At 38.0% G+C, this 12,500-nt stretch overlaps 1 protein-coding gene across 4 annotated transcripts in view; it reads left to right on the top strand.

Moving 5' to 3' along the window:
* Positions 1–12,500, top strand: part of LOC135218291 (integrin alpha-PS2-like) — a 620,750-nt gene that overhangs the window by 346,842 nt on the left and 261,408 nt on the right. For all 4 annotated transcript variants that reach the window (XM_064254504.1, XM_064254506.1, XM_064254503.1 and 1 more), the window contains exon 4: positions 4,663–4,783. In XM_064254504.1, the coding sequence (XP_064110574.1) occupies positions 4,663–4,783 (121 nt within the window). The remainder of the gene's footprint in view (positions 1–4,662; positions 4,784–12,500) is intronic.

Genomic DNA, 12,500 nt, shown 5'->3' with positions numbered 1-12,500 from the left:
TAATTTTTGTAGCTTTTCCTCTATAAATTTTTTAAATAATTTTTAATGTAACTTGTACTGTACATAATTTTAATGTTTTTTCTGTTTCAAGGAGATTCATAAAAATTTTTAAATGTTCTAACATTCTGATGTTGTTCATTGTAATTTTTAATATTGCCGTAGTTTTTTATGAATTATGCAGTGCGTAGTTTTAATGTTCGTGTGTTTATCTTTAATTATAGCCTTGAGAATGAGACTATGAGTCGTGAAATCGTCGGCGAAATAAATGTACCTTGAGTACGATGCCTTTCCCTATGGTTCCCGCTGATGAGATGTACCTAGAGCTGCAGCTCCGTCTTTCTAAGGATATATAGTATATATATATATATATATATATATATATATATATATATAATATATATTATATATATATATATATATATAAATGTTATATATGGGTGCAGACGCATATATGATAACTCGAATATGCAACTTGGTGCCTGTTTCAAGAAATAGGTAGCTTATTGACCTATGTTTGAATGTTCTACAAAATTAGCGTAATTTTTGCATTATTGTCTGGCTTTTGATAAAAGAAGCATGTTTTCAAAGGAAGCAAAAATGTCGCTTTAACGAATAAGGCGAAGTCAGAGGCAAGACGGGAACTCTGAAGCCAGATTCCTATTTTCATTCATTGAGAATTGAATAAAGAGAGTAACTGGCAACTTCGCCGCATACAAATGGCAGATAAGTAACAGTTCAAAATCTGAAGACTAAAACCGTCAGATAGACGAAGTAAGAAGAGCAGTTTTCAAATTTGATTCAAATTCTTGTGTCATATGTGCAAAACTTGTTCGCTTTCCTACGTGTGACTGGATATTACAGGATTCATTTTTAAAACATCGGGCAAAAACTCCCTTTTGCTAGACCTCCGTTCATATTCTTCTTCTATCTTACTTTCCACCTTCTAACAATCGTTTCAATATTATTTTCAGCGGTGAATGACCCCATAGTTCCCAGCGCTTGCCCTTTGGTCTAAATCTTATATTCTATTTCCAGTCAGCCAAAACCTGGTACGAAATGAGCCGTTTACTGAGTGGTAGTAACACCTGGAAAAGGCTCATTAAAAACAGCGACCTTGATCAGTGATTAAGCTAAGAAAAAGATGAAGATAGGTTGATGATAATGGCTACGAGTAAGACATGAAAGTGACTGAAATCAGGAAAAAATGAGCCTTCTTAATGCCGAAAACAGTAACTTATTCATTAAAAATGATAAAAACTCACCAAAACACATCTTGGACGAAATATGTTTAGTATTACCACAGGAATTATTGAGAGAATGCCAATGGTTGAGACAAAACTGACCATTTTTTCGAGAAGCTCGTGTTTTCGAGGATGCATAGGAACAAATGCGTAACATTGGCGACAAAAAGTTTATTTTAATCATTATCATTAATTTTCTATTGATGTTCTGCCCCTAGAATGAGATTGTCCCATGGGAGCAGATGAGAAAGTATATTAGCGGATCAGTTGTTCTGGAGTATCACTTGTTGCTGAGGTTTCTAGCCAATTGGCATATCCTTCACATCTTTATTCCGTAGAAGGTAATGCCTTCAGTGCACTTTATGTGGTGCACTGTAGGCATTACTGAATGTTGTTTGCCCCGTCCCATCGGCCTTAACAGCACCAACTTGTTACTCTTGTATTTTACCTCTTATTTTTTCCATTTGTAACGTCGTTGTCTGTTCTACCTGGCTCTTTATTAATGCAAGTAATAACCGGTGCCTGATTTGAAAATTAGTTTAAAACATTACCTATTTCATTGATTATGCAAAAAGAAGTTTTTGATATCTATATATGTGTGTGTACTATGTATGTATGAGTTTCAACGAAATTAGGAGCTATGAAATAATCTGGCCCTACTCATTTATAAAATAGGGTACAAAAAAGTCTTCAAAGAAATATAGGTATCTGTACAAAGGAAGGAAAAGGAGAGAGAGAGAGAGAGAGAGAGAGAGAGAGAGAGAGAGGAGAGAGAGAGCTATTGATATTATTTAGCCACTTCGCTTTCCACGATAATTGTAAGGCAAAGGCTGCAATCCGTTCACGGGGATGACATGGCGGAGGGAAACATCGAACTGTGACCCTTATGCAAGTGGCTGGGTCGCTCAATGTCCCATCCGTTGCCGCAGGAGACGAAAATGTCTGCGAGACGGTTCGAGAGGTCGACGACGCGCCGGAATTGGTTGTCTCCTCCCTTCCGTATCCTGTATTGTTTCTTCGGTAAATGATGTCTCGTGCCTCGCCACTTAGCCTCGGCCACAGGCTGGAATTAACTCCGCGTTTCTCTCGGAAAGGAGATATTTCCAACAGTTACATGGTGATCGGTAGCGCCGGGACATGGACTGGTCGTCATTAGGGCCATTGAAATGGTAGATATAGCCTCGATGAACCTTTTATTTTCAACGATGGAGCAGCTGTTTCCGGGAATCTGGTTTTAGAGTGACAGAAGGGATTTGACGACGGAATGCCGACGTCTTCTTGTTGATAGAGCTGCCAGCTATAGCTGTTCTTAAAGCTTCCATTTCTCTAGTGTAATAAAGAGAACGATTGTTTCCCGTAATTTGCGCCGTTGAAGGTTTTCATTAGAAATTGCATTTACGTTTGTTGAGAAATGGATGTCACTGACGAGCAGGTTTGAGTGTGGGTGTATGAGTCACTGGCTAGATGGGTGGCGATGCAGATCATTCCGACTTCTAAATAACTGAAAACTAATCTCAACCTCTCAATAACTGAGCCATAACATTAAACGTTGGCACTGGTATTGGTTACCAACGTTTTATAAGAGTCATTGGAATAAGACATTTTGGATGTTGCTCTTGGGGACTTGGCACCCATTAATGAAGCCCACCCATTCCCGAATCAAAAACCGGTGGATCTGAAAGTCTGCGCTTCATCCGATTTCGGTTTTCAGTTTTTGAAACCAATGATCTCGCGTTCTTTCACTGTAATGGCGAGCCTTCTTTAGACTAGTGCCACAGTTATATGTTAGATCACTTGAAATTCCAGTGAACTTATTGAATTATGTGGGCATTTTTGCCTCATCAATTAGATCATGAATCTTGTATATCTCTATAATTTCCTGTCTATGTATCTGGACCTGAAAAAATAAAATGGATGTGACAGCATTGTGAGAACGCGTTCTTATAAGACGAGTCCTCCAAATCCTCAGACTGTAGTAGAGAAGATTTCTTTGCAGTAATGTTAGTGGGACTTGCCATCCTTCGGAAAGTTCTCGAATAACTTCAACTCTACACAGTGGAAAAGATGTTCTGACGAGTCTATTGCTGCTTATAAAGTACGAACAGGAGAGGTCGTATAGAATTGAAAATCTGAAACCGATTTGTAAGTTTCTTGGTGTGAGCAAGGTGGAACAGCAGATTATTGTCTAAAATCTGATGTATTTTACTGATGCCAGACTTGGCTACTAAGAGTTGAAGTGAGCAAGTTTTACGCCAATATATCAATAATTGGTGGACGTTATTTTTACCATATGTTTTCGTTTTGTATTAAGGTCGTTTATGTATCTGAAACATTTAACAAATTTTTTGTGTTCCTTTTCCAATATATTAGAACATAGCCTGAAGCGTGTTTTTCTTAAATAATGATTTTGGTTTATGAATAAGCCAGTTGAGTGTCAACTTTCTGGATGGTGAAGTCATTACTGTTGAAATGACATGTCTAGGTTATCAGTATATCATTCGTTGAAAAGTGTTGGCTTCCTCTACCTTAGTTTCGAAAGGAGGATAATAATAATAATATCGTTCTCTCTCAAACCAGATCAGTAAGATGCTGCTGCAGTGCTTAAATGTATCGCAAAGCTATAACATTAAGTTGGCTTAGGAAAATAAATTAATGATTTTTCCAATATGGTCTCTCAACACAAGATATCAAAAAGATACCATAACATGCAACCGGTTTTGAGATATGGAAGCCGCTCATAAACCTCTTGCCGTATACCGTGGATGAGATGGTTTCCATGCAAGTCGTCAATTATGAGTCAATTTCTAACTGAGTGCATCATCTCGAAAGGTTGCCCGTTTTTAATGAAGATATCTTCCTGGTACATAGGCGCACAAATATCCCTCCACACACTCCTCCCACCTGGGGGAAACTAGAACCTGCTTCTGCAATGCCTGATCAGATCATGATCATCATGACTTTTGCCAGTACAACCTCTTGACCTACCTAGTATTTGTGTTGCAATCCGTATGCGTAGTACTGTACAATAAGAAGCCATTGTTGTATACTTGAGTTTTTGAATGACGTTACCTAATGGGAAGGATAAAGAAGCAGTGCAGTTGTCTTCTGAGTAAAAGAATCACATCATAGTCATAATTTATATTTTTGAGAGTATAATTCTGCATAGTCATAGTGCATTAAATTGAATGGATCAGTATGACGCTTTTTTCCCATAAGTACTAGGACATTTTACCAAGACCTTATGACATCCTTTGATTTCTGTGCATTTATCTTCTACAGTAATTGTCACTCCTTGCTACTCAAGTTTTAGCACAATACCGACGACAAAATTCCAAGCGTGAATTATGAATGCTGTTGGAAGGATGCCTGTGCTGTTGTTATTGTAGTGTTTATTGATTGTGTGACCTTTTCTTCCCCTCAGGCCTGTGCTCCTCGCTACGTGTGGTTCTCGGAAAGTCTGAAGCGTCGGGATCCCGTGGGCACTTGCTACCTGGCACGCGAGGGCCTCACTGACTTCCAGGAGTTCTCGCCTTGTCGCACACGTAAGTCGCTCCTCCGCCTCTCTTCTCTTGCTTTCCCGTAGCTGTTGTTAGTTCCTTCATGAAAGAGACTGACTGTCTGCTTCTTCGTGGTCTTCGTTATAATGGACGGGTGTCTATCAGAGCTTTATTTTTTCTCTCCCATCAGCGGTGTCTGAAAGATGTCCTATCAGTTGCTTCACTGACATAGAAAAAAAAAAAACATACGATGAATGAGAGCTAATATGAGCTGCCTTTAATAGTACGAGTTTTTATTATGAATACGAGAGAATTTTGCGTACAGTATTCAATCCCAAGAGCAGATCGAATCACAGGATGCGTAGTATGTATGTATATATATATATATATATATATATATATATATATATATATATATATATATATATATATATATGTGTGTGTGTGTGTGTGTGTGTGTGTGTGTGTGTGTGTGTGTTTGAATGAAAAGAAAGTTGTCTGCTAAAAACCATTGAGAAAAATTCCCTTTAATGAGCATAAGCTTTATTAAGTATGGGAATCGAATCATATTTTTTTTTTTTTTTTTACATTTCGATAGGTTTCCTATTTACTTAGGATGGTTAAACACATTTTTAAATATATATTATTCCTTTAAATGAAGAGAATTGAACTAAATGCGCTCCATGACGAAATGATAAATACACTTGGATGCTGAATTTTGTCATTCACATTCTTTTGGTATTTATTTAATGCATAAATTTTTCTAACATGTAATACAAGTAAAATTCTCTTTTTCACGCGTATTACCGTATTTCATAAAACGTAGTATGTGGCCATTCTATCAATAGACTGCCAATGATGAAAGGCTACCAGGTATATGAATGGCAGAAATGAACCTTAGAATTAAAAGATGACACCTGGCATACCTACTATGAAAGAAAGTCTACAGCAAGGATTTCGGAGCCTCGCATGAAGCATTACTTAGAATTGATCCACATTTAGGAAAAGAAAAAACTCGCATACGGGAGCATATGCAGGTTCGATCTGAGCATGTGCTCAACACCGTAAACTGAATTTTCCCGTTTAGAAATAGAAATGATCCGGCCAAAGATAAAAAATTTTTGATGCGCTGTGGGGTCTTTTTCTTCCCCAGCGGCATAACTCGACGGTTCACAGAACCAGGCTTCATCGCGCTGATTTTACACATAAGTGAAATTGAATAGGTTGTGTTATGATGAACTTGTGATTCACGCCAGGTATTGACGTGTGTGTGTCGGTGTGTCTGTGTGCACCGGCGTGTTACTTTCGGCGAATTTCTTTTGTTGATATTTCTCTTTGAAACTAAATTGGGGTCGGGATTAGCCTAAGTCTGTTCCACGTTTATTCCAGGTTTTAAAATGGCTATTTATATATAATCCGTTAATAGCGGATTATATATTTGTTTTTTTCTTATTTTTCAATTCCACGGTTTCCACAAATTGACTCCATTTACTATCCTTGTCTAAATAGTTAATTGCTTATTTTATTTATTCACACACACACACACACACACACACACACACACACACACACACACACACATATATATATATATATATATATATATATATATATATATATATATATATATATATGTATGAATATATATAATGTAATATAATATAATATAATATGATATAAACTGTATATTCATATATGTGGCTAGGCAGTGGGTTCCATGTTCAGCTCATCTAGAAAACCACCACTCTAGTGGTCGCCAGTCGCTACAAAAATATTTTTTTATTTTCATTAATGTTGTTGACTTCCCCTCTCTGGTATGTTGTTTAGTGGTATTTGTTCAATCCTGTATATGGCGATATGAAGGCCCTGTGTATTTGTACATTTTTTATCTTTATATCCAGCAGCCAGTTGTGATCATTTTTTAAATGTCCCATTATTTGTGTCCCATTATACTGGAATGACTTACGTATGAGACGACAGCTTTCATACGTTCCAAGCATAGATTATGCAAGCAGAGTAGTGACTCTGAAACTGCGATGAACAGCTGGTTTAAAGTGATAGTCCGATTATAGTTAATCAGCTACTGATGTACCATTTGGAAGCGCTGTCCTTGAATGCAATCGCGTCAGATGGGCATATTATTTCTTTCGAGTGAAGGGTAATACTTTCATTCTACTTCAAGTAAATCAAGTGAGGCACAAAAATACCCTGGTTGGAGTACGGGACGATTCCAACTGAGAATGGTACATTTAATACTTAGAGCAATAATGTTTTATTTGTTTGTATTATACAGTAAGAACTGTTCCGAACACTCAATTAATCAGATGCTATGTTTTATAATTGCCATAACAAACCTCTTAAGTCTTGGCTTTCGAACTCCAGAGGGTTGAGATCTTTTAATGACGCAGCGTATGGTCTGTCACAGACAGAGACTATATGCAATTTCATGTTTTTTTCTCGCGTATTTTAAATGCTTATGGACATTATTGGATTTTGAAAAAGATTTGTGCATGATCATAATAATAATAATAATGCGATTATTATTATTAATTATTTGCGTATCTCAGTCATCCTATTTGACTGGGTGGTATTTATAGTGTGGGGTTGCAGGGTTGCATCCTGCCTCCTTAGGAGTCCATCACTATACTCGCTATGTGGGCCGTTTTTAATAGCACGCTCTTCTGCATGAGTCTCGGATCTACTTTGGCATCTAGTTACAGTCTCCTTTTCAGGGATCTTGGGATCGAGCCTAGTGTTCCTATGATAATGGGTACTACAATTTCCACTGGCATATCCCAAATCATTATTATTATTATTATATTTGTTCCCTCAAAATCTCTATTAATAATTCGAGAAGACGAATTCTGATCTCGATTTCGTTGGAGATCCCAGTGTTTGTTGTGATGCAAACAAATTGCACCACAAATTGATTTTATGGAAAAGTCCTTCGGAATCCTCAAGTTTTCACTGATCTCAAGACCTGGCAAAGTTTGTCGAGTTCTCCCGAATATCCAACTGGAAAGCCTTCCCTGTAGGGAACATGCCTACCATGTATTCTACATTAGCGAATCAATTCTCCAGCCCTGTTTATGCGCTAATTTACCTACCCTTCTTCCACCGATGGAAAGGAAGACTTGCAGCAATGCATGTATTAGTGCAAATAGGGTTTATATTGAAGGCGAAAACCATCAAATTTGTAATACATATAAATAAATGTCGAGTTATTAATTAGTTATATACACACACATGTCTATATATATATATATATATATATTATATATATATATATAATATATATATATAGTGGCCAAAGAGACAATATAAGTGAAAAATACTGTTTCACCAGTGTGATTATGGGTCTAATCCGGATCTGACAGATATATATATATACGGTGATTTAGTCAATTCTGAACCCTAATGGCAAAACTACTATACTCACCAATATTAAAACTTTATTATGTCAGAACCCTTTCTTTACACCCATCTGTTTATCTATCTATATCTGTCTCTCTATATATCTATACATATTAATAGATAGATAGATATGCGCGCGCGCGCGCGTGTGTGAAAGTCTTGAATCCGAAATGAAGAAGAAATCAATAAATGCAAGCTCCCAGGTGTTAGAGTTCAATCCTTCTCACTGGTAGTTATATTTCTTCCTTTCATGTTCACTTCGGAGGCAAGACTTTATAAGGAAAAGCTTATCCACAAGGTGTGAAGAAATCCAATCATTAAGAGGTCAGTGCGAATATTGTCAATTGACATATAAATCGTCTTACACCCACACCCACCCCTTACACAAATGATGCTTACACACACACACACACACACACACACACACACACACACACACACACACACACATATATATATATATATATATATATATATATATATATATATATTGTGTGAGTATAGATAGATATATATAGATAGATAGACAGATTGCCGGGATAGATAGATAGGGGAGTTCTGAAATAACGCATAATATTGGTAAATTGTGATAGGTTTTGTCGCAGTCGTTCAGAATTGATTAGATTATTTGGTGTTGACAATTTTCGTTGGAAAGCAGGAAAGGTTAGAAGGTCGCAGAAGACCTGGGCTGTTATGGGTCTTAATTGGATAAGAGAAACTTATAACATCGAAGAGGTGTGGCTCTGCCGACAATACATGGCACCGGGTGACTCCAAGGAGACCTTTTTTTTTGTAGAAAAGAAATCTGCCAATTTATTGGCTATTTCTTGCAGGAACACACACACCAACTCTCTCTCTCTCTCTCTCTCTCTCTCACACACACACATTACTTATCCAATGGAACAACATAGCCTGTTCCCTAATAAGCTCAAATAACTATTATTATTATTAGTTTTCGTAATGTGGACGCAGTTCAGCGTAACGGTGTAAAATTTGTTAATCTACTGAAAGAGGTTTTTGTTAAAACGGAAAACCCGAAAAGAGAGAGAGAGAGAGAGAGAGAGAGAGAGAGAGAGAGAGAGAGAGGAGAGAGAGAGAGAGAGAGGAGTCAATCGCAGGAAAAACAGAAGAGGAGTAGTTATGTTTAGAAACGAAAGTAACAACATGCACAATATAAATGATGAAAGTAGCAAACAATGAAATATACACGAAAAATGCACACTAACTGTGGCTCTATATTATAAAAACAAGTGCAAAGGAATACTGAAAAAAAAAAAATCGTTACCATTTTTTTTATATATTAACAACGCACTCCGCATGCGCAAGTGAATCTGTCTCCACTACACTACTTCCAATGGAACTTGATACTGAGCAAAATGACACTGTGTCTCCTCCATAGTATATGAATTCCTAGTGTTTATGAAACGAGTAGCATTCACTAACTTTTCGATGTATGGTCACAAAAGGCGATACTGGAAGTATCTTGTTGAAATAGATGTTTTGAAAGATGGTCACGCATGATTGTCTGTTTTTTTCGGCGCGGTCAAGTTTTCTGTCTGGTGGTGGCCTCAGTAACAGCCCATAAAACTCTTAGCCGCTCTGGTGGTGGCCTATGTTGTTGGTAGTTACAGCGCTGCCAGAAGTACGTTTTTTTGGTAGCGTTAACCTTAAATAAAGTAAAAACTACTGCGTCTAGAGAGCTGTAATTTGCTATGTTTTTAAGATCTGAGGCGGACGTTCAGACAAAGCTGACTCAATAGTTTTCTTTTACAGAAAACTGAAAGCAAAGCTTTGGGCATCAAGCAAGGCATCAGAAAAGGCCAAAAGGTAAACCACTTTGGGCCCTTTAAAGCCTTTCAGGTATTATGTAGAGCCTGTGATGCTCCACGATATCGAGGCATCTATGTGGTGTGTTTTTTTTTCTTCAAATGTATGAGTTTTGTACCCCATTTAGCACGAGAGAACATGATTAAAGGTCTCAGAATATAAATGCCACAGTTTTGGGAGGTGTAAGGACTTGTTTATTCAGAACTGAAGTTATTATTTTCTCGGCGTAAATTCATTCGTTGCAGTACCTACTTAACCAAAGGTCCGTTCCCGTCAGAGACAATTTCTATTATTTATTATCTTTAATTTACGACAAGGGGAATTATTCCAATATAAAGTAACAACTTGCTATCCTATTTATGTGTAGGGTTGATTCTTGACACTGTCCAAATCTATCTTTTATGAGGCGTTAATGGAAGTTCATTGACCAAATTGATGATCGTTCTGGTCACTGGTTATTATTTATTGCAGGAACACATGCACAAACCTCCCTCTCTCTCTCTCTCTCTCTCTCTCTCTCTCTCTCTCTCTCTCTGTCGTCCTCTACCTGACTGTCCCTCAAGGTATGGCCTCGACGAGGTAATTCCTCACTCCATCCAAGAGGAGTCCCTACAGTGCTACATCTCAAAAGGCCGTTTATGGCAAATGACTTTAAACATGAGTGCTCTTGTTCTGGCTGCTGATAAAGAAGCATTCGCTTAGTATGAATGATTTTCTTATTTTCTCGAAACAATCTTCAGACGCATTTTTCAAGGGTTTTAAAGAACGCCTTATTTATTTTGCTTAACTCAGTCAAATATACAGCTCTGTCAATCTGATAATCTTCTGTGACTTTCTATTACTTGACCATAGTTACAGATAGGTTACCTGCCTATTTATTTATTTGTTTAATTTTATTTATGGACATTCTTAGAATGACTTACTTGAGATGAGCGGCATGATATGAGAGGACTGGGGTGGGTATCGCCAGGGGGTGGGTATATTCCAGGGCTCTCAACATGGCCAAGTATCCTGTTAAGCGGGCGTAAACACCCAGGCAGAACGCATTGTAGACTTTTATTATAGTGCAGTGCTCCTACAGCCAGCATAACACGACGGTGAAAGATTTCCAAACGCGGATATGAGCGTTTTATTGCCATAGAAACAGTCGTGAGAACGGAGTTAGATGGAGCCTTCATCCCGGAATTGATCTAAGGAGTTGAGTTCCTCTCATCACATCCAGAATTTTCGAAAAGAATCAAAATGTTTATTCTAATGGCAGTGACATACTTAAATTTAGCCTGTGCTCTTTGCGTTTTGAAAATCGTATCTTTCAATCATTTTCAAATGTTAATCCAATCATTTCCCCCAATATTTTTCGAATGTAATCCATTCAGTTCCTTCAATATTTTGCGAATGTTAATCTATTCAGTTCTGCTCCGATATCTTTTCCCATTGTCGTGTTCTTCATGTAGAAGTTTGAATCTCTCCGACTCTTACTTCTCTCGATTCTCTTCCTCCATTGCTTCTCTTATTCTTGCTGCTCCGTCCTCTGCTCTCTTTCACTCGCTTCCTCCTCCGTATCCTCTTCTGTACCACTTCGTCATTGTCTCGTTTCGTTTACTTGTTGCCCTCTCGAGTGGTCAGGTACAAAAATCGACAATATCTTGAACACTTTTTTCCCCTTTTAATTCGTTATAAGAGATTGCACTTCTGCCTCGTGTTAGCCATGACCAAAAGGAAACCAGTGACGCCGTCTGTTGCATATTAATGGCCCCCTTCAGGTGGACTCATCAAAAGGGCTCTCATGAAGAGCCTCTCTCACGCATGGTTAACCTCCAGTGAAAATTTCCACGGGCACCGAGACTTCCTAGGAAGATTTGAGTGACGAGCAGAAAGGGAAAAGTACCTTTCTTTATCCGAACATCAGCAAACGTCAAAATTACGGACGGCAACATGAAAATACCCAATTACGAGGTGATAACATCAGGCCTGACGTGAAATATGCCCAGGTCCTTTGGCGTGAAGACCACCACCGCTCCCACTTCACTACTTCTAGTACTTCTCTTATACCTCTTTCTTTTCTACCATTTCTGCTCCTTATGTTTTCGGCCTTTTCTTTTCTGCAATGTCCGGGGGATGCAGTCACTGTGCCCGTCGGCCAGGGGCTCTCCCTCCTCCGGCCAGCTAATAATACGTCTTTATTGCTGCAAAAACGAGAGATTTTCGCACAGCTTTATTGATCATATTTCTTAATAAAGGCAATTAGCGAGGGTTGTACTTGATAGCTAGCGGAGAGATAACTAAGGCCTTGTACGCTACCGAGCTTTTTGTGCCTGCCCATCCGACCTGCTGCATGTTCGGGGCAATTCGTGTGTTCGTTCACCTGCCTGGAAGTTTCAATCCTTCTTAGATTCATATTTATTCACTTTTTTCAATTTTCAATTTAATAACTGGCCCTTGTTTAAAATCTTGATTTATCAAAAATACGATTTAACATGAGATAAGATTCGACATCCCCCCCCCAAAAAAAAAAAAAAAA

Source organism: Macrobrachium nipponense, chromosome 9 (assembly GCF_015104395.2).
Source record: "Macrobrachium nipponense isolate FS-2020 chromosome 9, ASM1510439v2, whole genome shotgun sequence".
Lineage (NCBI taxonomy): Eukaryota > Metazoa > Arthropoda > Malacostraca > Decapoda > Palaemonidae > Macrobrachium > Macrobrachium nipponense.
This window is presented reverse-complemented; position numbering and strand designations above follow the sequence as displayed.